Consider the following 25752-nt stretch of genomic DNA (forward strand, 5'->3'; position numbering starts at 1 on the left):
GGTTCTTATTTCACCATTTTAAATTCTCTTTCTAGTCTTTCTGTATTGCTGGTATCAATTCTCTCACCATCCCTGTTCCCAGTCCCCATGTGAGGCGTTACCATGGCGTCTGTTTTCATTCTTTTGCGCTAATTATGCGCTTGCCTTGGGAGAGCTTGGAGACCAGTCTTTGGTGGGCCCACGTGCAGTTGTACACCCCCCAGGGGGAGAGGGACGGGTTCATTAGCTGGCTCTCCGGGGTACTGCATGCTGACGTGGAAGGTTGTGACAGCATCACTGCTGAGAATAATTGGATCCAAAGTAGGAATCAAAATAAAAGCCCAATCTGACCAAGTCTGACTGTGTGTAGTGTTCTTTGTGATATTTGTCTGAAAGAATTAAAACAAAATGTAATTTTAATTCTTTATTTAAAAAAAATATATATATATTTGAAGTACAAAGAACAGTTGTTTTGAATATAACTTTTCCTTCTGGCTGCAAAACTCTTCCAATGGCCAGGATGGGCTGCACAGGGTAGCAACTAGGCAGCTACATCACCCTATCTAGGCTAGCAGAATGCTCAGACCACCTGTAGCCAGAAAAAAGGGCAACATTTATGTCTTCCAGAAGGGGTGCTGGCTCCTCAGGAGAGGCTGAAGAAATGAGCTCATTTTTTAATATATATATATATATAGCTCACTACTGAAGCCAGTGGCAGCAACCCTCTATTTCCTGTTTCTTTTAACGCCATTTTTATGACAAAACAGGTAACGTTAACCGAACTCACTGGGCAGGAAACCCACAGGATCTGGTGGAACGCCGGTTTTACACCCCGCCCAATATTCCTCTCACTTGACTTAAAATCGGGCGGGGATGTAAAACCAGCGTTGCGCCCGATCCCGTCCGTTTCCTGACGGCTGGGTTAGTTTAAAATTGCCCTCCCCCCCACCCCCCGAAGTATAAGTCGCAATGAAAAATTGAGACGTTTCTGGCAATTGCAGGTTCCTGCGCCAGAGGCACATAAATGATGGGTCGAATGAGTTGAAATTTTCAGGCTGAACGAAGAGATATACTGGTGTGGGATTGGCACTTTCTCCCTGGGCCACGATCGTTTCTGCTGATTTACACCCATTCTGAGTCCGGGTGTATTCTACTGCGATCGGGAGGAAACTTGGGGGCGTTTTTCGACATGGGCAAAAAGTTGGGCCGCAATTTCGGGCGCAATTCTGGGTTCCACGGAGGAAGCTGCAGGCCCACCTACTTAAAGCAGAAGAGTGCAAAATGTCAGTGGCAATTAAATCTGATAGGAACACACTGCGCCGCAGTAAGAAGTATGTGTCGGAGGCAGTGGGAGGAGTGTGTGTGTGTGTGGGTGGGCGGCAGGGGAGGGCCAGAACAAAGAGTATCGAGAGAGAGAGCACAGGTGGAATACTCACAGGTGAATGACTGGCTGCCTGGAAAAAACAGCTTGGCTTTAGAGGTCAGAAAGAGCAAAGAAAAGAAGCGCGAAGGACAAAAGGAGACGCAGAGAGGAACTTACATGGCGGAGTGACACAAAACAACAGTGGGGACAGCCTGAGAGAAGTGTGGAATATTTCAGAATATTACATTTCACGCAATGGATAGGATATTAACCATTGCCTTGGCTCTGCTCGCTGCGGGTGCTTTAGGGCAAGAGGCTGAGTTTTATACCTGTAAGTAGATCCAATGTTATTTTTAATATATATATATATAAAAATATACTTGAATGCAAAATCTTGCTTTTTGAAATACTTTTGATGTAAGGCGTTTCCTTTACGTAACTGTGTTATTAACACTGATGGGAACACTCAACAGTAAGGGTGGAGTGCGAGGATGGAATTGAAAGAAAATGATGCATCAAAGATGCATACGGTTGTTAGGGGCTGGCAGATCCTACACAGTGAAGTGATTTAAGAAGCCAACATGATCACTAGGATTAGGCTGCAATGGGCTTCGGACTAATATGATGACCAGGGGGTGGGGGTGGGGGGGGGGAGGGAGCGATAAATATTATTCCCATCTCCTGGCAGCAAACCTTTCCCAGGCCATAGCAGGACCACTCATCCGGGAATACAGAGGGGATCGCCAGTCCATTGCAGGGGTCTGTGCGGAGTGGGTTTTGGGGGCGCAAAGACTCAGCTCCCCAGTAGGTAAAAAAAAAACACCCTTCAGCTCCTCAGTCCCAATTTCCCGAGTGTATTGGAGAATTTGCCTTCACTGAGTACCTCAGATTGTTATTGCTGAATGCAATTTGTAATGCAAAATCGGCGAGAATTCTCTGAAGCTGAAACACTGTGAATAAGCAGCTAACGTTTATCTATTATACTTCTTCTGAAATCGGGGTGAAGTCATTGAGAGATACCGATGTGAAATTCAAATAAATAATTAGATTTTACATTTCATTTTGAGTTGTTTTCATGTCAGGATGAGAAAAGGTCATCACACCCACTCTTGACTGACTTCACCTCCCTATATCAACCCTTCCCTCCCACCCTTCCCACTGCCAGGGAGAAGGGGGAAAAAAAACAGAGGACTGTAACAATTAGGGAATCCTCCGTCAGAAATTCCTCTCCGACCCATCCTGGTCGATCAGGCTGGTCTCGGGAGATCCCAAAACCCAATTTCGGAGCTGAAAAGATTTTTAACCAAGATTTTCTTTTCTTCAGAAATGTTGGAGATAAAATGGGGGAAGCATTGATCAGGTATTGTATATTTCGGTGTATATCATACACAATTTATGAATGGATTTCCCATTCATAGTTTAGAAAGTCACTGTGCATCCGGAATGCTGAATCCTGTAGGGGGTGGGGGGAGGGGGGTGGGGGGAGGAATGTATCGCCACATCAGCCTACTTCCACTGAACGCTACGCGGGTCAGGGGGCTGAAGCAGTTTGCCTGTTCCCGGACGCTGGGGTTAGTTACGTTTGGGAGGGGTCTGAACACTGGTGGTCTTGCTGGATGGGGTTGGCGCCAATGTTCCCTCTACTTATTTTTTTTGTGCCCAGTCCCTTTAACTGGCTGTGCGGCCCATTCAAATTTTCACGTATGTGCGGTTTCTTCCATATAAAAGCTGGTGAGCGGTCTGCGCAGGACCCCCCAGACCACTGAGTGGCCGTGCAGCTTAGCAGGAACATTGTTTGGCACCCCTCACGGCTAGTGGGTGGGTTGCTGTGCTCAGGGACTAGGGTTTGTTGAGTGGGTCTCCAAGAACAGGCCCAGGCTACCTGATAGTTAACTGGTTCATCTTTAATGTGCCCTTTGTTCATGCTGAAGTGGATCAGTTTAAAGAGCCAACATCTGGGAACATTTGCTCAGAGTATCTTTCTTTCAAGGTCTCTGATTGTGACCCGGTCTGATTTGCTTACGTCACCTGGTGAGTTGATAATAAATGGTTAGCTGGTGCGGTACTGAGTTTAATGGTTCCACCGACTACCAATCTATGCTGAGACACGCCGGCATTTCGAGTGCTACAATTGGCTTCAGTGCCCCTGGGACTTAGAGAAGGGGCAACAAACACCAATCATGGTCCCCAATCCCCATCACTATCCAGTGCCCTATGCTGGAGTATGCGCATGTGTGGATGTTGGGTGAGCAGGCTTGGCTGGGATGCACCCCATGACTAAATAGCCTGTTGATATTTACTATCCAGGCTGACACTATGGGGTGCGATCTTGCCAGCCCTGGGGAGGCGGGTATGGAGGCGGGACTGCTGGGAAAATGGCAGAATTTGGGGGCGGGTGCCCAACCTGCCCCCAACCCGCCTCCATGCCATCTTGCCAGGAGGCGGGTAGCCGACCCGCACCGGGTCCTGTCTCCTTGGAGGCGGGAAGGGATTAAAGCCACTTAACTGCCTGTTAACACCATTTTGGCTTATCACCATTTTGCCCACACAAGTGCGGGCTTCCGAAGGCTCCGAACCACGCCAGGGTCACCGAGGCGAGTAGTGGGTCTGTGGGGGTCGGAGGGGTCCAAAAGTGTGCTGTGGAGGTGAGTGATGGGTGCAAGTGTGGAGAGGTGGAGAGGTGAGTATCTGAGATAAGTGGAAAGTGTTAGAAAAAGTATACTTACCTTTGTTTCTTCCTGCAGGCTTCAGTCGGTGGGTATGCAGAGAGTCTCACACCTCCGCGGTCGAGATGACAGATGGCCATTGCATTCGCCAATGCAACAACCATCTCATTTCTGCAAAAGAAAGAGGTTTGATAAGGTCTTGAATTCAAGAACTCATCAAACTACAGAGAATATCAATGTTTGACAGCTTGAAACGTCGACGTTCTCTGCAACCAGCTTTCCCTTAATTGACCTGCTAAGCCCGCTGGGCGGGCTTAACAAGGTCAATCAAGGAAAAATAGTGTGGGTTGGCCAGAAGTTGATGGAGGCGGGAGTGAAACCCGACAAGTGGGAGTCCCGCCTCCAAAAGCTCCCTATTAGCACAATCACCCCCGAGGATGGATACTTGGGAGAGGTAACAGAGGGTGCCTCATGCCCCTGGAACAGCACATCATCTAGACTCGACACTTTCAGGAGAGGAGGGCTGAAAAGTTGGGAAGAAAATTAAAATAAAGTAATTTTTTTCTGAAACGATATATAAACAAAAACAAGTCTAACCTCACATGCAGGAAGAATCTCACCCTCTGTGAGGTGGGTTGAGAGCAAGTTTGAGAGCAGGATGACCTATGAATTGAGCCTGTCCAACATCCTGCCTGAGGGTCCTTTTTATAAATAAAAGTCTTGTGCATCATTTAAATCTCTATACATTGTTCGCGAAGCCTAATTTTATACGCTGATTCCATTTCCCTTATGTTGAATTCACCGTAGTTAACCTTGGGTCCTTGGGTCATGGTACAGAACAGATCATGTTGGCCGAGAATTTCCTCGGAGTTGGTCCCGCTTCTCCGCTGTAACTTTGCCGTAAGTGTGGCCGAAACTCTGGGGTCTCCGCCGTACCTCCCGGGAAGTTACGGCTGTGGCGCGGGAGCAGCTCGGAGGAAATTCTCGGCCATTGTATTTGCAGATAAACCACTTTTGAGGATCTAACACAGCTATGTACATTTTGGCAGTCCTACAGTGTCGGGAATGATATGGTGGGGGCTTTCCTTGGGTGGGTGGATGTGACCTGAATTTTCCAAGTAGGGGTGTTTTTTTTGTAGTGTGTCGCTTCTGGGATGATTGTGTAGGTAGCCAGTAGCTGAGTCCTCCCAGAAGTCCATTGATAGCCTCCTGTGTGATGGAATGGGGGGCGAGGGGGAGGAGGTGCCATTGGGGCTCTGGGAGGGACGGGACATAATGGCCCACGTCACCTGGGGCTTCTGTACATTTTGTAGTAATTGCTTTGCAAAAACTCTGGCTGGATCTTTTTTTAGGGATATTGATAATAACTTGTTGGAAAGAAAAAAATTGCATTTATATAGCGCCTTTCACGACCTCAGGACGTCCCAAATCGCTGTACAGCCCATGAAGTGCTTTGTTTTGAAGTGTGGTCACTCTTGTAATGTAGCATAAATTTAGCAAAGACAAATATTGTGCAACCTTAAAATTCTAAGCAGCAGTAAATGGAGGACTCGTGACGAGGAGCCCTGGGATATAATTTATATTCCACTAGTCGGCTGACCTGATAATTTGTGACTTTATCACTTGTAGTTAATTGTAGCTGTTTCCACAAGTGGGACATAGATCATAGTCCATGGTTCCTCATCATGTATTCTGTGTCTACCAACTGTACTGTATAAATATAAGTCTTTCTACAACAACAGCTGGCATTCATACAGCGCCTTTAACATAGTAAAACGTCCCAGGACGCTTCACAGGAGCGTAAATCAGACAAAAATTGACACCTATCCAAAGAAGGAGACCACAAGCTTGGTCTAAGAGGTAGGTTTTTAAGGAGCATCTTAAAAGTACGCCTTTATCAAAATATAGTGGACGATGGACCTTCACATCACTGCATTAATACGTTCAACACTACAGCGCAATTTCAAACTTTTTTTAAAAATCAAGAGTTCTATTAGCTGAAAACCAGTTAAAGGCTTCAGTCTTGTTTTCTGTACTCTTTTCCCAGACAATGGACTCTCCCGATCCTCGTACAACCTGTGCCAATACTCTGTGAAGCGGAATGTGACCAAGACGGTGTCCTATCAGAAATCCTTTACCACGCATGAACCCTGTGGAGGTTGGCATCCTTGGAAGGTCTGCCCAAAGCTAACCTTTAAAACACTTTACCGTACGACCATAGTTGAAGCAACAGAGACTCAAGTCGACTGCTGCAAGGGATTTGAACAAAGCGGGCATTACTGTGTACTACGTAAGTACAGGAGAATAAATCATCTGCGTTTGTTTAACTGTATCCTGTAAGGTGACCGGGTGGCACATCTCTGGGATTTTGACTCCAGTCTAGACCGATGGGATCCTCTACGTCTGTTGCCTGTAAAGGGTCCTATGCTATGTGTTTGGGCAGTTCCAATTCAGTCCCTAGCGTGGGTGGGCTCGCAGTGCAAAAGTGCCTCTAATCCAGCACAAATTAGCACTAAAATTGTCAATCTCACTCAAAGAGATAGAAGAAATGGAAACAAGTTACACTGTTAAAGTAAGAGGGGCAGAGTAGAGAGAGCTTTACTTTGCATCTACTTATGTTTTGTTTTCTGGCCTGGGTTCTTCTTGATTCCTCCCAGCAGATCACATGGCTGTGGGGATGGTGGTAGTGGCGGGACCGGGCGGGTGGGAGGTGTGGGGGAGTAGTGAGGGGTGGGAGTAGTAAGTGTCCAGTTGATGCACCAAGCTTGATGGACCAGCCGGTCTTTTCCTGCCCGTCACTTTCATATATTTGTGTTGTACTTGAGGTGGGCTAGGCAAGCTTAATGCCTGAAATTGAAAGCGTTGTCTAATGGCTCTCACGAGCAAAAATGCGCAAAGGTCAGTTATGAACCTGTTAACTACTCCGTGGGGTGTGCCATCTAGTGGCCTGGATGAAAACCAAATATCGTGAACCAACATGCAGCTGGTGGAGTCGATATTGGTGCCAGGCATCTTCTTGCCCAATTATAATAGGTCTAATGGTCTTCCCTGTTGCAAAGAACTCTCAATTTAGGAGTTTCTCCTTTCTCTTACAGAAACCCAGATGACTGGATGGGGGTGAAATTCGACTTGGGCGGGGAGATTAAGCGGGCCATATTGCATCTGTCGCCCGTTATACCCCCTGCCCTATATTCAGTTCTATTGGAATATCGGACGGGACATATAACGGGCACCAAATGCGATACTGCCCGTTTTTGCGTCCCCGCCCAAGTGGAATTTCACCCCCTACATCTTTAAGAATGACATTAATGTTGATTTGTTGACTTAGCGTTAAAAACTTTTCACATGGCCATGACAGCCTTACACCAGATGTGTTAGATTCCAAAATACTGTATGTGCCAATAGTTATGAGGGCCTTGAAAGGCTGCTGTGGCAGATCAGCAGGATTTTGACAATTAGCATATGAGCTCCTCACTCATTTGGATTGAAGTCCTTTGTTTGGTATTTTAATGTAGGCTTTAATCCATTTAAAATAAATGGTTTAACAGCCCCAGTGACATAGGGCACATATATTGGAATTTCCCGCAAGTGGACAGAGTGTCTGCACTGTAATATTCACACAGGTTAATCTCAGGGCTCAGGAGAGTTAAACCCTACTGATTACCGCCTGTTCGATTGCCTCAGCTTTGAACAGGACCGAGGCATTTGCTTCACATCCGGGAAGGTGTCCGACGGAGGAGAAAGCCGCGGGGAACCACACCTGTAGATGGGACACTGACTGTCCAGGACTGCAGAAATGCTGCAACATCAGCGGGGAATCAGTGTGCACCTCACCTATTCCAGCAGGTACGGCGCTATGTCGACAGATTCAACACATTGTTTTCTTTCTTTTCTCAGGTATGTTCCCCTCTTGCTTCCCCGCCCCCCTCTCCATTTTTCCCAAGTTGTGGGGTTATTGAGTGACACAACTCTGTGCGACGCGTGGGAACAAATGAAAGGTTCAAGATAATTGGCAAAAGAAAAATTGGGGAGATGAGGAGAATTTTTTTAACGCCGCAAGTTAAGATCTGGAACACACTGCCTGAAAGGGCGATGGAAGCAGATTCAATAATAACTTTCAAAAGGGAATTGGATAAATACTTGAAAAGGAAAAATTTGCAGGGCTATGGGGATAGAGCACGGGGAGTGGGACTAATCGGAGAGCTCTTTCAAAGAGCCGGCAGAGGCACGATGGGCCGAATGGCCTCCTTCTGTGCTGTATGATTCTATGATGCTATGATCACATCAAGACTCCATAATCGCAAGGCTTGTGGAGATGTCACTGTGGTGAAGAATGCCACATGGATCTTCTCCCTCGATAAACAAAAAACATTTGTTAAACACTGGTTTCATGAAAGCAGCGCCCCATTAATTGTCACAGAGATGTTATCACACCCAATGTAAAGTATACAACATATTAAAAACATCTCGAGATAAATGTTTCAATTTGTGTGGGATGTATTTAATGTGTTCCTACGCAGTATCTGCCTTTACTTTGTATCACGAACCAATTAATCATAAAGGTTGGCCTGTCTGCTAATTAACAGAGAAATCAGATACCGTCTCAGTGGAATCTGCCTCGTGTTTTAGTTGCTCAGTCGTCAGTGGGGAGCGAGAGTGCTGTAAACATGACAAGGATACGTAATACACCCCATTGAAAGAGGCACCCTCTTTATTTAAACATTTTTGGCAAATATTTTCATGTTCTGCTCTCTAGGCACCGTGGGGCAATGACGCAATGTGTGGCGAAGGGCGTGCCGTGCAAAAACATCGCTGTGCACGTGATTTCATGCAGAAAATGATGCGCAGCTGTTTTGTGATGGACAACGCTGCTTTAACAAAGTTTATCCACTTTGACTTTCTCTTGTTGTGTCTAGTAGTGAATGGTGGTGAATGGGCCGTGGCCTTGCTCAGGGTTAGTCGAAGGAAACGGCAGATCGTTCAGCTGTGTTTGCTGTAACAGGCTGGGAGGGGGTTACAGTGCCACCTCTCGAGGAAGTAAGAATTGCGGGTGTTAACCATGAATTTCAATGGACTGGGGCCATTTCAGCCTTAGCCTCTGATTTCAAAGATGGGTCACCATCATGACAATCTCAAAAAAAACTCAAGAATTTTAATACATTATATAGATTTTCTTTAATGCATTCTCGGGATGTGGAGATTTAATAGAGGTGTTCAAAATTATGAGGAGTTTTGATAAAATATGGAGAAACTTTCCACTTCTAGAGGACACAGATTTAAGTTAATTGGCAAAAAAACCACAGGGGGGATGCGGAGAACTTTTTTTCAGCAAGTTGTTATGATCTGGATTGCACTGCCTGAAAACAGTAACTTTCCAAATGGAATTGGATATATATCTGTAAAGGAAAAATTTGCAGGGCTATAGGGAAAGTGGGACTAAAGCTGGCACAGGCTCGATGGGCTGAGTGGCCTCCTTCTGTGCTGTATGATTCTGATCTTGCCTTACCTACATTCACACAGGCACAGTCCCCAGCAGCAATCGCTGGCTAGTGATCAGGACCCGAGCTGATTTTTCCCCTCCCTAGTCCTGGCCTGTTGTATTTGTGGAACCCATATTGCTGTTGAGGCTGCTGATTGGGATTGAACCTGGGACTTTCCTAGTCCGTACGACAGTAGAAGTTTCCAATGAACCATTATAGAGCAGTATTGTTGGTGAATGAATGGAACAGCAGTAGCATCTCCTGCTAGCTTACAGACTCGTGGAACTCGCTACCACAGGGAGTGGTTGAAGCGAATAGTATAGATGCATTTAAGGGGCAGTTAGATAAGCATATGAGGGAGAAGGGAATAGAGGGTTATGCTGATAGAGTTAGATGAGGAAAGACGGGAGGCGGATCAAGTGGAGCATAAACGCCGGCATGGACTGGTTGGGCCGAATGGCCTGTTTCTGTGCTGGATATCCTATGTAATCCTATGTAATCTCACAGGCTTGCACAGTCCAGGTCTTAACTGGCTGCTGAAATGATCCAGTGTCAGATTGTTAAGGGATCCTCTCTAAATGACGTACGCAAACTGATGTCAAATGTCACTTAGTAAGGGAGCATCTATAAATCCTGACACTGTGGCCTAGACATTATCCTGGCGTGTTCAGCTGACGTTACTTTGCCTGCTGTTTTAATGGAAACTTTAATGTGGTCGAAATAAATTAACGGACACCAGTAACTTCACACAGACGCCTTAAACGTCTTGTTACGGGGTGATTTCTAGATTCGTACATTTGACAGCGATAACCTGAAAAATACTGCCGAGAAAATAGGAAAGAAACTTAAAAAAAAATTATAATCAACGCGGAAGCAGAGTGAAAACATCAGAATCATGTTTAGAAAAGGCTGAAGTGCCACCGCTGGCGTTCTTTACCGAACTGCTGCTTTCTGTGGGTGAGTGTGTTGCAAGGGTTGGTTCAGCGAGGATATCATCTCCTTTTTCTGATGTCTTTTCACAGCGGGTGAAGGCTACTTCAATTTGCTGATTGAAGTGAAACAAGACTTTGAGCAGACCGAGTTGGATCTTATGAATCACCTGAGATTCTTGCACTCTGTGGTATGTCAACCATTTATTCATCGCTATTTTAAGAGATTTTTGATTATCTTTCATATTTATTATTTCACCCCCCCCCCCCCCCCAACCAAGGGCCAAGAATTTAGGCCAGGACTCGGCTACGTGAGCTTGTGAAGGACTGCCCGCTGAAAGAAAAAATATATATTAACGTTTCTCCGGTTCTGGGAAAAAAAGATGTTCACCTCAGAACCATCTTTTCTCTTCCAAGTGCTGATGGTTCGTGTGAAATGTCTTTGTTCGCTATTTTAACGAAGGGTTTGATGGGCGAATGCCTTCTTTTAAAACGAGCGCTGTAAGGGTTTCACAGCTTAATTGCAATTTCAAGGCAGTAGTGTTCTGCCTGTACATGTGATTCCAGCCTCCCAATCCCCCCCAGTGGAGAGTGGTGTTTGCAGGGAGATCGCCGATAAGCAGTCCTGACATTCCGGCTACACGCCTTGATTTCCTGAGCACCACTCCCAGTGAGAGCGTGGATTCAGTGCTGTTGTCTTCAAGCTTCCAATTTACGTTTTTCCATTCGAGTTTTTGCTGGGCAGGTTGGTAGCCTCTACCCCAGACAAGTGCGTTCCTGTGAACTGCCCTCTTCCACAGCCTCCACCCCCCAATATAACCACTGTTATGCCACAGGGATTCCCAGCTTTCTGCCACAATCGTTGTGCTTTGCCGTGTATACTACAATAAGGTCGTCAATGTGATGTGTCGGCATAGATCAGCTTGCCATGAACAGAGGGACAACCAGTAAACTAAGACAAGAGTATATATAAACAAGGCGAATGTATATTTATAAACTCAGGGATATACCTGTTTATACACTGTATGAATGGAACCGCGTTTATGTGTTCAACCATAAATGTATTTTGATGCTTTGGCAACATAAGATGTACCTTATCATGCCAATAAAGCGATTTGTATTGTATTGTATTGATATCCGAGTTCGAAGGCTGTGGGTTCAAGAGTGCCGCTCCAGAGACTTGAGCCCAACATTTAAGCTGACACTCCAGTGCAGTGCTGAGGGAGTGCTGCACTGTCAGAGGTGCCGTCTTTTAGTCTGCCCTCTTAGATGGGTGTAAAAGATCCCATGGCACTATTTTGAAGAAGAGCAGGGGAGTTCGGTGTCCTGGCCACTATTTATCCCTCATTCACTAAAACAGATAATCTGGTCATGTATCTCATTGCTGCTTGCGGGACCTTGCTGTGCGCAAATTTCCTGCCGCATTTCCTACAATACTACAGTGACTACACTTCCAAAAGTACTTCATTGGCTGTAAAGTGCTTTGTGGTCCTGAGGCTGTGCAAGTTCTTTCTCCTTTCATTACTTGAATTCTGTATGTAGCAGAGGATAGTACAATCTCCAACTACACCACCTGCTCTTCTCTAGTTCCAGAGGATTTTGTTTCCCAATTAAAATTTTAAGGGTTTGTCATGTGCCATACAAGGCAAGTAATTTGGTAAGGAACAATATCCCATGACAAATTCTGCTAATAAACTCCTGCACTTACCACACATGGTGATATGTTGCCCCAACAACTCAAATTTCATTCAAGGTCCTGGAGACAGTGAATATGTTGATCTCGGAGCTATAATGAATCACCTGTTCTAGAAAAAAACATCTGTGACTTGACACTGACACATCTGCATTCACTACAGGTGATTGGCACTCTGCATTCATTGAACTCCTCTGTGTATCACATCCACACCCAACGAGATGGAGAGCACAAAACAGTGTCAGAACTTCTGCTGGGCACCAGGCCTCCAACTACATTGGTGAATATATCGAAAGAGCTGCAGAAGGTTTTAATAAATATTGACGAAGTTTGTCACTTGGAAACTAAAGGTAAATTTTAACTTGATGTTAATTGACGTGAAACCAATGTAAATAATGGAGAAAATGTAGTGCAGTGGAACTTTGACTGATCATGCCTCCATCATTCTCCATTAGAATTTTCGCTAGAGCTGGTGCTTCATGCCCAGACACCAGCAGGAGCCAGGGCTTTGGGTCTGGAGACCAGCAGAAGTCCGGGCTTTTGGTCTAGACACCAGCAGGTCAAGATTGGGTCTGGAGACCAGCAGGAGTCAGAGCTTTGGTTCTAGACACCAGCAGGAGCCAAGGCTTTGAGTCTGAACACCAGTGCTTTGGGTCTGGAGACCAGCAGAAATTGGGCTGCTAGTGTTTATTGAGAAAAATAAAAATGAGACGCTTATGTGAAAACACATGTTGAAAGGAGATTTGGGAACTCCTGATTGTGAGCCAATTTGTAATATTCACCATTGCATTCCCTCCATTACAAGTGACTGACTTTCCAATGTACAGACATGCTGTCTCATCAATATGGGTTAGTAATAGATATAATAACCCAAAAAGAAAAGTTTGCTGGCAATGTACAGCAGGCCCATCAGTATCTGAAGAAGAGAAGACAGGTTAATGTTGGAGATCCTTCATCAGGACTATCAGATACTCACTGACCTGCTGAATATCTCCAGCATTTTCCCTTTTAATTGCAAAATTACAACAATCACGGTTTTCCTTTCCATCGCTACATCTTAGAATACAGGAATGTTCTGGCATTATTCGTGCTAACACTGAAGGTGAAATGAGCGATAATTTATATCCAAAGTTCCGGTGTGTTCAATTCTGGGCACCACGCTTAAGGAAGGATGTCAAGGCCTTGGAGAGGATGGAGAAGAGACTTATTAGAATTCAATAGGCATTCAAAACTATGAATGGTTTTGATAGCATAAATAAGGAAAAACTGTTTCCAGTGGCAGGAGGGTTGGTAACGAGAGGACACAGATTTAAGATAATTGGCAAAAGAGCCAGAGGCGAGATGAGAATTTTTTTTACGCAGCGAGTTGTTGTGATCTGGAATGCACTGCCTGAAAGGGCGGTGGAAGCAAATTCAATAGTAACATTCAAAAGAGAAATGGATAAATATTTGAAGGAGTAAAATTTGCAGGGGTACGGGGAAAGAGCAGGGAAGTGGGATTAATTGGAGAGCTGTACCAAAGAGCCGGCACAGGCATGATGGGCTGAATGGCCTCCTTCTGTATTGTCAGATTCTGTGATTCTATAATTCCTGGGTGCCAATAGAAAAATAAATATTTATAAAAAATATTTCAATTTTTCTGCAAAAAATGTCAAACCTTTTTACCCCAGTGTAGGACAGCATTGTGGCTCTCCTTCACTCCAGTCTATCCGCTGATGTCACTGAAGAAGGGTAGGATCCATACCAGTCCTGGGGTGGCTCCATTCACTGCAGTGGAAGCAGCATGCTATAGACAGAGCTAAGCGATCCCACAATCAATGGATCAGATCAAAGCTCTGCAGTCCTGCCACATCCAGTCGTGAATGGTGCTAGACCATTAAACAACTAACGGGAGGAGGAGGCTCCATGAATATCCCCATCCTCAATGATGATAGAGACCAGCACGCGAGTGCAAAAGACAAGGCTGAAGCGTTTGCAACCATCTTCAGCCAGAAGCACCGAGTAGATGATTCACATCGGCCTTCTCCTGAGGTCCCCACCATCACAGAAGCCAGTCTTCAGCCAATTTGATTCACTCCACGTGATATCAAGAAACGACTGAGCGCACTGGATACAGCAAAGATTATGGGCCCTGACAACATCCCGGCTATCGTGCTGAAGACTTGTGCTCCAGAACTAGCCGCGCCTCTAACCAAGCTGTTCCAGTACAGCTACAACACTGGCATCTACCCGACAATGTGGAAAACTGGCCAGGTATGTCCTGTCCACAAGAAGCAGGACAAATCCAATCCGGCCAATTACCACCCCATCAGCCTATTCTCAATCATCAGCAACATGATGGAAGGTTTCATCGACAGTGTTATCAAGCGACACTTACGCACCAATAACCTGCTCATCGATGTTCAGTTTCGGTTCCGCTAGGACCACTCGGCTCCAGACCTCATTACAGCCTTGGTCCAAACATGGACAAAAGAGCTGAATTCCAGAGGTGAGGTGAGAGTGACTGCCCTTGACATCAAGGCAGCATTTGACCGAGTGTGGCATCAAGGAGCTCTAGTAAAATTGAAGTCAATGGGAATCAAGGGTAAAACTCTCCACTGGCTGGAGTCATAGAGTCATAGAGTCATAGAGTTATACAGCACAGAAAGAGGCCCATCGCGTCCGCGCCGGCGATCAAGCCCTGTCTAATCTAATCCCATTTTCCAGCAATTGGTCCATAGCCTTGTATGCTATGGCATTTCAAGTGCTCATCCAAATGCTTCTTGAATGTTGTGAGGGCTCCTGCCTCTACCACCCTTTCAGGCAGTGAGTTCCAGATTCCAACCACCCTCTGGGTGAAAAAGTTTTTCCTCAAATCCCCTCTAAACCTCCTGCCCCTTACCTTGAATCTATGCCCCCTTGTTATTGACCCCTCTACTAAGGGGAAAAGTTCCTTTCCATCTACCCTATCTATGCCCCTCATAATTTTGTACACCTCAATCAGGTCCCCCCTCAGCCTTCTCTGCTCCAAGGAAAACAACCCCAGCCTGTCCAGTCTTTCTTCATTGCTGAAGCACTCCAGCCCAGGTAACATCCTGGTAAATCTCCTCTGCACCCTCTCCAAAGCAATCACATCCTTCCTATAGTGTGGCGACCAGAACTGCACACAGTACTCCAGCTGTGGCCTTACCAGCATTTTGTACAGCTCCATTATAACCTCCCTGCTCTTATATTCTATGCCTCGGCTAATGAAGGCAAGTATCCCATATGCCTTTTTAACCACCTTATCCACCTGTTCTGCTGCCTTCAGGGATCTATGTACATGTACACCAAGGTCCCTCTGATCCTCTGTCTTTCCTAGGGTCTTACCATTCATTGTGTATTCCCTTGCCTTGTTAGTCCATCCAAAATGCATCACCTCACACTTTTCAGGGTTAAATTCCATTTGCCACTTTTCCGCCCATCTGACCAACCCATCTATATCGTCCTGTAGCCTGAGGCTTCCCTCCTCGCTATTTACCACCCCACCAATTTTCGTGTCATCTGCGAACTTACTGATCATACCTTTTACATTCACATCCAAATCATTAATGTAGACCACAAACAGCAAGGGACCCAGCACCGATCCCTGTGGTACCCCACTGGACACAGGCTTCCAGTCACAAAAACAACCTTCCACCATCACCCTCTGCCTCCTGCCACTAAGCCAGTTTTGGATCCAATGTGCCAAGGCACCCTGGATCCCATGGGCTCTTACCTTCCTGACCAGTTTCCTATGCGGGACTTTATCAAAAGCCTTATTGAAATCCATGTAAACCACATCCACTGCACTACCCTCATCCACACACCTAGTCACCCCCTCGAAAAATTCAATCAGATTGGTCAGACATGATCTTCCCTTGACAAAGCCATGCTGGCTATCCCTAATTAATCCTTGCCTCTCCAAGTGGAGACTGATATACCTATCAATTCATCCAATGAAAAGCGACGAGTTAAGACAGTAACTATAGGTTTTTATTGGCTAAATAACAGAGCCCACCCTCGTGGGTGATCGGATCCAACAAGGAGGAATACCAGCCAGTCGACCACCTTTATACCTGGGCAAGTAGGTGGAGCCATGGGCAGAGTCAGCAGTGGTCAGCCCAGGTATAACAGCGTGACAAGAGGCGACCTCGTGTAGTGATACAACAGTGTAAACAGTGATAACCATAGTGTAACGATATAACAGTGATAACCATAGTGTAACGATAGTGAACGATAAAAGTGGTTTACCACAGAGACTAATTCTGTCCCTCAGAATTTTTTCCAATAATTTCCCTACCACTGATGTTAGGCTCACTGGCCTGTAATTCCCTGGTTTATCCCTACTACCCTTCTTGAATAATGGTACTACGTTAGCTGTTCTCCAGTCCTCTGGCACATCCCCTGTGGCCAGAGAGGTTCTGAAAATTTGTGTCAGAGCCCCTGCAATCTCCTCCTTGCCTCACATAGTAGCCTGGGATACATCTTGTCCGGGCCTGGAGATTTATCCACTTTTAAGCCTGCTAAAACCGCTAGTAACCCTCCCTCTCGATGCTAATATGTTCAAGTATATCACAGTCCCCCTGCCCGATTTCTATGTCCACATCGTCCTTCTCCATAGTGAACACAGATGCAAAAAATTCATTTAAAACCCCACCTACATCTTCTGGCTCTACACACAGATTGCCACTTTGGTCCTTAATGGGCCCTACTCTTTCCCTAGTTATCCTCTTGCCCTTAATACACTTATAAAACACCTTAGGATTTTCCTTTATATTGCTCGCCAGTGTTATTTCATGGCCCCTCCTCACTCTCCTAATTTCTTTTTTAAGTATCCCCCTGCACTTTTTATACTCCTCTAGGGCTTCCTCTGTCTTTAGTCCTTTGTATCTGCCAAAAGCCACCCTTTTTTTTCCTAATCCATTCTCGTATATCCCTTGACATCCAAGATTCCATATGGAGTCATACCTATCACAAAGGAGGATGGTTGTGGTTGCTGGAGGTCAATCATCTCAGCCCCAGGACATTGTTGCAGGAGTTCCTCAGGACAGTGTCCTAGACCCAACCATCTTTAGCTGCTTCATCAATAATCTTCCCTCCATCATAAGGACAGAACTGGGGATGTTTGCTGAAGATTGCACAGTGTTCAGTTCCATTCGCAACTCCACAGATATTGAAGCAGTCCATGCCTGAATGCAGCAAGACCTGGATGACGTTCAGGCTTGGGCTGATAAGTGGGAAGTTACATTCGCACCACACAAGTGCCAGGCAATGACTATTTCCAACAAGCGAGAGTCTAATCACTGCCCCTTGACATTCAACGGCATTACCATCAACACCCTGGGGGTCACCATTGACCAGAAACCTAACTGGACCAGCCACATAAATACTGTGGCTACAAGTGTAGGTCAAAGTCTGAGTATTCTGTGGCGAGTGTCTCATCTCCTGACTGCACAAAGCCTTTCCACCATCTACAAGGCACAACTCAGGAGTGTGATGGAATACTCTCCACTTGCCTGGATGAGTGCAGCTCCAACAACATTCAAGAAGCTCTACACCATCCAGGACAAAGCAGCCCGCTTGATTGGCACCCCATCCACCACGTTAAACATTCACTCCCTCCACCACTAGTGTACCGTGTCTGCAGTGTGTACCATCTACAAGATGCACTGCAGCAACTCGCCAAGGCTTCTTCGGCAGCACCTCCCAAACCTGCAACCTCTACCACCTAGAAGGACAAGGCAGCAGGTTCATGGGAACACCATCACCTGCACGTTCCCCTCCAAGTTACACACCACTCTGACTTGGAAATATATCGCCGTTCCTTCATCGTCGCTAAGTCAAAATCCTGGAACTCCCTCACTAACAGCACTGTGTGAGTACCTTCACCACATGGACTGCAGCGGTTCAAGAAGGCGGCTCACCACCACCTTCTCATGGGTAATTAGGGATGGGCAATAAATGCTGGCCTTGCCAGTGACGCCCACATCCCAGGAACGAATATAAAAGAAAAGTGGAAGTTGTAAATTTGCACTGGTCTGGCCCAACCCGGAACACAAATGGCTGGTTAAATAAGCTGCGTTAAGCTACATACTTGGGGCACGGTACACCCAGGAATACCTGACTCATTCACTTGTTAGAAAACACCTCAACAACAACAACTTGCATTTATATAGCGCCTTTAACCTTGTAGAACTTCCCAAGGCACTTCACAGGAGTGTTATCAAAATTTGTCACCGAGCCACAAAAGGAGACAGGTGCCCAAAAGCTTGGTTAAAGAAGTAGGTTTTAAGGAGCATCTTAAAGGAAGAGAGAGAGGGATAGACAGGCAGAGAGGTTTAGGGAGTAAATTCCAGAGCTTAGGGCCTTGGCAACTGAAGGCACAGCCATCAACGTTGGAGGGATGGAAATCGATGTGCAAGAGGCAAGCATTGGAGGAGCACAGAGACCTTGAAGGGTTGTAGGGCTGGAGGAGGTTACAGAGATAGGGAGGGGCGAGGCCACTTCAAGAGGAAAGCGTTTGACTATGCACGGAGACTTCAACTTACAATTTGCCTATTGCCATTTTAGTGTTGAAGGCCAGCTTAGCTGCTTTCCGCGATGGCCACAGGCTTCCTTCTACCTGCTACGATCATATTTCCTAGCTTCCTGTCAGAGAACTTTTGTTTCTGCTCCCCCAGCAGCTTTCTCTCCTTGCCTTCTCCCCTGAAGGTACTGACTCTACATTGGAGTATGGTTCCACGGGTGTCAGTAGCCCTCTTCTACCTCGCCCGAGTTGCCATGCTTCATGTGTGTGTGTGTGTCAGCTGGGTTATTTGACTGTGGGGGCTGCGCCCGCCCTATTCTTACCTGACATCCACACTTGCATACTTCCAAGAATTGGACAGCAATCAGGAGCGGAAACCTGTCCATTCTCTAACCCAGGGGTGCTGAGGCCAATTGGAACTCCTCCTCGTGTTTTTCTGCATGGTTTCCTATCTCTCTACCAAGTGTTGTGTTTGAATCACATGGCAGGAAGAGGGGACGTGCAGCGATGAAAGTTTTCAGTTCTTTCAATGTTGTCGGAGAAGAGACGGTGATGGAGAAACGTTTTTGGATGGCTTCCACAATGACTCGGCAGATTTATCCAGCTGAGCCATACGCACCAGAACGATCCCAGATCCGATCCCCGGTCTATGCAGTGTCAATTGATCTAAGTTGGGGTGGTGGTGGTTGGGTTCCTATAATGGGCCGCATACTCTCAGGTCAGGGATGGGGAAATGGACTGGGTTCCTGCTCCTGATTGGCAACCCATGACTACCACTGAAAAGTGCACTTGTGTGACCATCAGCTGCCGAATGATTGAGTTAGGTGCTGATCAGTGTTCCCTCTAAGCTGCGCTTTGTTCTCTGCACGACCTGTTTATTTCAATGCGCGTTCCCTTTAAATTTCTGTGCATGTGCGGTATTTCAAATGGAAAAGCTGGTGAGCGGCCCGCGCGGGACTTTGCAGATTACTGGGTGGCTGGGCACGCGCGCAGCTTGGAGGGAACATCGGTAGTAATGCTTGCAACCACTGTCCAGGTTCACATGAATCATCGCCACTTTGCTGAAGTGATAGAAGGCACCCGTCAGCTAAAGACTTGCATCTTAATCAGGAACATAGGAATGGGAGGAGGCCAATCAGCCCCTTGAGCCTGCTCCGCCATTCAATTAGATCATGGCTGACCTGTAGCTCAAATCCATCTGCCCGCCTTGGTTCCATATCCATTAATACTCTTGTCTAATAAAAATCTCTGAATCTCAAGGGGCAACTTTCTGACGTCGGAGAAGGTGGGTTTGGAGGCGGGAAAGGCGGGAAAATCAGTTTCAAAGAGGTCGGGTTCAGAACCCGCCTCCGTGGGATTTTGCCGGTGCCAGTTTTGGAGGTCGGGAAACGCTCCTACCTCCAGCTGGCCATTACGCTATTTAGCATCCTTAAATGCTCGTTAAGGGCGCCTCTAAGCCTATTTTGCGAGGCCCTCATGATTTTTCCAGCTTTTTGGCGTGATCCACGCACCTCCTAAACTATGCCAGGTAAACCTGGCGGGTTGACTCGTGGGTGGCCTCCTCACTGTTGCAGGTCTAACAAGACCTCGTTCACTGCAGCAAGGATCACTTGCAGGTGCCAGACTTTGGCTTTAAAAGGTCTCTGAGCACTTTTAGAAGGCCTTCTGAAGTTGGAGGTGCTGCAACTTGACTTCATCAACTGTGGGACCTCCTGGGAAGAACCTCGCCCCGCTTACAATGAGCGCTTCCCCAGAGGAGGCATCTGCAAGCAGCATGGGAACCATTCGTTTTCTTTCTGCATGGACCTCAGATGAGGAGGAGGAGGATCTGGAGGAGGAGGAGGAGAAGGTCAGAGCCCGGAATGCAAGGGATGAACTTATCATGGCCAGATTTGCATAGGTTGCCCAAGTTGGCACATGTCCTTTGCTCCATCCTAGGACATCATTGACAATGGATTCTGGCCTCCTTTCACTCAGGCCACCAACCTGACAATGCAAGTGTGGCGGTGCCCGCAATGTGGAGCTGCCTAAGGAGAAAGAACAGATGGCATAACGTCAACATTTTGGCTTCAAATCATTTTAATGCTTTCCAACAGGGATGGCGTTTCATCAATACACAGAAACAGTCTCCCAATCTACACACAGATCTGGAGGTTATATCCCTTGCTAGCTGTACCCACAGAGGTTTCTTTGGCAGGCCTCTTCCTCCGAGATGAGTGGAAGAGCACCTCCCTGAGAGCTGTCACCCCCTCAAACAACATTTGCAGCGCCTCATCTTAGAGCCTCGGGTAGACCCTTGCCTTGGAATTGGACATAGTGGTTTCTCAAAAGATGTTGGAGGTGGTGCAGGAGACGCAGAAATGCTGTGGAATGAGCCAAGGGAGCAAGAGGCCATAAAATCAGACTGGAAAAGTGCTGTCAACAGAGGCGAGTTTCAGTCCTAAAACACTAATTGACCAAGAGCATCCCACACCTCTGAAATCAAGTGGCCAATCATAGGTTTCAAAAATTTGTGATTTTCCCATCAGTGGAGGTGTGTTTCAAACCCACCCAAACTGAAACCCGCCTCCATCTCGCCTCCAGTGGGAAAATCGCCCCCTCAGTTTTTGAAATTTTCAATTGACCCTCAGCCTCAACAGCTTTTTTGGGAGAGACAGTTCCAGATTTTCACTACCCTTTGTGTGAAGAAGTGTTTCCTGTAAGGAGTCAACACCGTCAGGTGAGGAGGGAAGGGAAGAAAAATGGCGGAGGAAATCTTTTTCTATAAATTGTAATTTCAAGCTTTTAGCAAAGACATTTCCTTGAGTAGGTTTTCCAAATTGAACAATTTGTAGCAAACACTGGGTGATTTAAACTCTTCTTTCTCAAATTTTGGTTTTACAGATGAATTTTTTTTTGCATTAATTTATCATAATCTCATCTGCAGATATCAATGAATGTGAACACGCAGAGCTGAATTCCTGTTCTCTGAGAGCAATCTGTTCTAACACGGATGGGTCTCACAACTGCACATGTCAGAAAGGCTTCACAGACAGAGATTCTTCCAGACGAGGCAGAGATTGTAGAGGTAATGGTCATCCAGCTAATGTTGGAGTAAAGATGGAGGCTTATTTGTTCCTCTTCTGTGCCTAATCAAGGTCAGACTGCGTGTGTTGGGGAATGGTACACTTCCCATTTCAGATGCCCAGTGTCAGCATCAAGACTCCCAGTTGCTGTACATCACGGTTAGATGCAAAGTAAAGTTCTCTATACTATGCCACAGAAGAGTTGTTGAGGCTCCCTGGATGACTAGAGATTAAAATGAAAAAAGGAGGCTTATGACAAATGTAAGGTTCATAATACAGTAGAGAACCAAGCTGAATACAGAAAGTTTGGAGGAGATCTAAAGAAGGGAATTGGAGGGGCGAAAAGAGAATATGAGAATAGATTGGCGACTAACATAAAAAGGGAACCCAAAAGTCTTTTATAAACATAAATAGTAAAAGGGTAGACAAAAGAAGAGTGGCGCCAGTTAGGGAGCAAAAAGGAAATCTTATGGAGGCAGAGGGCATGGCTGAGTTACTAAATGAGTACATCGCATCTGTCTTCACTGGAGAAGAGGATGCTGCCAATGATCAGTAAAGGAGGAGGTAGTAGCGATATTGGATAGGAGAAAAATAGATAGAGGAGCTACTTAAATGGTTGGCAGTCCTCAAAAGTAGAAAAGTCACCCGGTCCGGATGGGATGCATCCTACTCTACTGAGGGAAGTAATGGTGGAAATTGCGGAGGCTCTGGGCACAATCTTCCAATCCTCCTTAGATATGGGGTGGTGCCAGAGGACTGGAGGATTGCAAATGTTACACCCCTTTTTGAAAAAAGGGGAGAGGGATAAACCCGGCAACTACAGGCCAGTCAGTGGTGGGGAAACTTTTAGAGACAATAATCCAGGACAATATTAGTTGGTACTTGGAAATGCATGGGCTAAAAAATGAAAGTCCGCACGGATTTGTTAAATGAAATTCGTGTTTGACTAACTTGATTGAGTTCTTTGATGAAGTAATGGAGAGGTTGATGAAAGGGTAGATGGTAAATGTTGTGTATATGGACTTTCAAAAGGAATTTGATAAAGTACCACAGAATAGAGATGTTAGCAAAATTAAAGTCCATGTGATTAAGGGACGGTGGCAGCGTGGATACAAAATTGGCTAAGTGACAGAAAAAGTGAGAGAGGTAGTGGTGAAGGTTTGTTTTTCAGACTGGAGGGAAGTATACAGTGGTGTTCCCCAAGGTCGGTATTGGGACCACTGCTTTTCTTGATATATATTAATGACCTGGACTTGGGTATACAGGGCACAATTTCAAAGTTTGCAGATGACACGAAACTCGGAAAAGTAGTAAACAATGTGGAGGATTGTAAAAAACTTCAGGAGGACACAGATGGACTGGTGGAATGGGCAGACACGTGGCAGTTAAAATGTAAAGCAGAGAAGTATGAAGTGATACATTTTGGAAGGAAGAATGAGGAGATGCAATATAAACTAAATGGTACAATTTTAATGGGTGCAGGAATAGAAAGACCTTGGGGTGTACGTACACAAATTTTTGAATGTGACAGACAAGTTGAGAAGGCTGCTAAAAAAGCATATTGGATCCTTGACTTTATTAATAGAGGAATAAGGGGGAAAAATTGAGTTGCGCCCCCTTTGAGGTGCTAACTTCGCCGGAGTGCTACTTTTAGCGCCCCGAAAAAATTAGCGGCTGATTTTCCCAGGTAGCACCCCGTGAGGGAGGAGGGGCGTTACTGGAAGCGCCCCATGTCCCTCTTGGGGCGCTGCGAGGCAATATCACAGTACTGCAGGCCTTCCTCCCCTTATTGAGAGCAGCCGGAACCCTGCGGGGGGGCTTCAGAGGGACCGGGGACAGCAACGCGGGCAGGTGCTGGCAGGCGGCCAGCAACAGAAATGGCCGCCCGCCACCTCCCCTTTAACTAGCGCCGCCCCGGCCGCAGGGAGGCCTCCCTGACCCCGTCGGACATAGCGTCCAGCGGTAAGTCAGGGGGCGCTACCGAAGATCACGGCCGGGGCGCTGTGCACGGCAATGACGTCTTTGCTGGCGGCGCAGCGCCGCAGGGCGCTAACGGTTACTGCTGCTGCTAACCTCCCACTGAATTTCGCAGGAGGCGTTAGCAGCGCCGCACCCGGGCGCTAGTTGCCTTGCGCCCCGATAGCGCCCTCTTAGGGTGCTAACGGGAGGCGCAAAGCAACCGAATTTTTCCCCCTTAGGAACGCAAGGAAGTTTTGCTAAACCGTTATAAAACACTGCTTAGGTCTCAGCTGGAGTATTGTGTTCAATTCTGGGCACCACATTTTAGGAAGGATGTCAAGGCCTCGGTGAGGGTGCAGAAGAGATTTACTAGGAATGGGATGAGAGACTTCAGTTACGTGGATCGACTGGAGAAGCTGGGGTTGTTCTCCTTAGAGCAGAGAAGGTTGAGAGGTGATTTGATAGAGGTGTTCAAAATCATGTACGGTTTCTATAGAGTAAATAAAGATAAACTGTTTCCAGTGGCAGAAAGGTCGGTAACCAGAGGACACAAATGTAAGGTAACTGTCAGAAGAACCAGAGGCGACATGTGGAAACATTGAGTTGTTGTGATCTGGAATGTACTGCCTGAAAGGGTGGTGGAAGCAGATTCAACAATAACTTTCAATAGGGAATTGGATACATACTTGAAGGGGAAAAAAATTACCGGGCAATGGGGAAAGAGCAGGTCGTGGGATAGTTGGATCGATGTACCAAGGAGCCAGTACAGGCACGATTGGCAGGATGGCCTCCTCCTTATATGATTCTATGAAGAGCACCCCAGACGATTCCGTTCCCCTCACCAGCCACCTTGTGCTACTGTGAGTACTCTACCTGAGTGAGAGTGCCAATGTGCCAAATGGAGGGCAGTTTTGTTCTGTGGTCCATGGCTCCTAGATTGAGTTTGTCCAAAACTCATTTTGCCTTAGGACCCTTACAGCCAGCAGACAGATAAGTCCTCAGGGTGAAAGGCAGGTGTCTAAACGACTGGACTGGCCCAGTCCATTAGATTATTTATTTTATTCTTTGGTCACACTTTCTTTGGTCACACTGCACAATGTGCCTGCAATGCAGGTGGGAAACCTGCTCAAATGCTTTTATACTTTTGGGACCAGCAGAGCCAAGCCCATACTCACCCTACTTCTGCACACGTTCCAGTAAGAGTGATTTTTTTAGTGATCAGGAGTGGGAACACAGACTGGGTTTCCCCCCAGGAGCACTGAAGCCAATTCTAACACCAGTATCAGCTAATAACAACAGCAAGAACAACAACAAATTGCATTTATATAGCGCCTTTAACATAGTAAAATGGCCACCAATGGTGGAACAATTAAAATCGGGGATGCGCAAGAGGCCAGAATTGAAGGAGCGCAGAGATCTCGGAGGGTTGTAGGGCTGGAGGAGGTTACGGAGATGGGGAGGGGCGAGGCCATGGAGGGATGCAAAAACAAGGATGAGAATTTTAAAATCAAGGCATTGCCGGACCGGGAGCCAATGTAGGTCAGCGAGTACAGGGGTGATGGGTGAACATGATTTGGCGCGACTTAGGACACGGCAAGCAGAGTTTTGGATGAGTTCAAGTTTACGTAGGGTGGAATGTGGGAGGCCAGCCAGGAGTGTGTTGGAATAGTCGAGTCTAGAGGTAACAAAGGCATGGACGAGGGTTTCAGCAGCAGATGGGCTGAGGCAGGAGACGGGCGATGTTACGGAGGTGGAAATAGGCGGTCTTGGTGATGGAGCGGATATGTGGCCCGAAGCTCATCTCAGGGTCAAATAGGACTCCGCACAGACCAGAAAGAAAGAAAGACTTGCATTTGTATAGCGCCTTTCACAACCTCAGGATGTCCCAAAGGGCTTTACAGACAATGAATTACTTTTGAAGTGTAGCCACTGTTGTAATGTAGGAAACGCAGCAGCCAATTTGCACACAGCAAGCTCCCACAAACAGCAAAGACATAATGACTAGATAATCTGTTTCAGTGATGTTGGTTGAAGGATAAATATTGGTCATGACACTGGGGAGAACTCCCCTGCTCTTCTTTGAAATAGTGCC

General features: G+C 46.5%; 1 protein-coding gene across 5 annotated transcripts in view; it reads left to right on the forward strand.

Moving 5' to 3' along the window:
- Positions 1 to 1389: 1389 nt before the first annotated feature.
- The window catches only part of LOC147107862 (uromodulin-like 1), a 125321-nt gene continuing 100958 nt past the window's right edge, over positions 1390 to 25752 (forward strand). For 4 of the 5 annotated variants that reach the window (XM_086007227.1, XM_086007229.1, XM_086007230.1 and 1 more), the window contains exons 1-6: positions 1390 to 1673; positions 6056 to 6298; positions 7693 to 7854; positions 10511 to 10608; positions 12274 to 12460; positions 21563 to 21703. In XM_086007227.1, coding sequence (XP_085863353.1) covers positions 1598 to 1673; positions 6056 to 6298; positions 7693 to 7854; positions 10511 to 10608; positions 12274 to 12460; positions 21563 to 21703 — 907 coding nt within the window. In that variant the 5' untranslated portion in view covers positions 1390 to 1597. Of the gene's footprint in view, positions 1674 to 6055; positions 6299 to 7692; positions 7855 to 8536; positions 9046 to 10510; positions 10609 to 12273; positions 12461 to 21562; positions 21704 to 25752 lie in introns of those variants that run through there. The other variant, XM_086007231.1, reaches the window with a different exon arrangement.

This window comes from Somniosus microcephalus, chromosome 14, assembly GCF_052327205.1.
Source record: "Somniosus microcephalus isolate GS21.2 chromosome 14, FLI_Smic_1.0, whole genome shotgun sequence".
Lineage (NCBI taxonomy): Eukaryota > Metazoa > Chordata > Chondrichthyes > Squaliformes > Somniosidae > Somniosus > Somniosus microcephalus.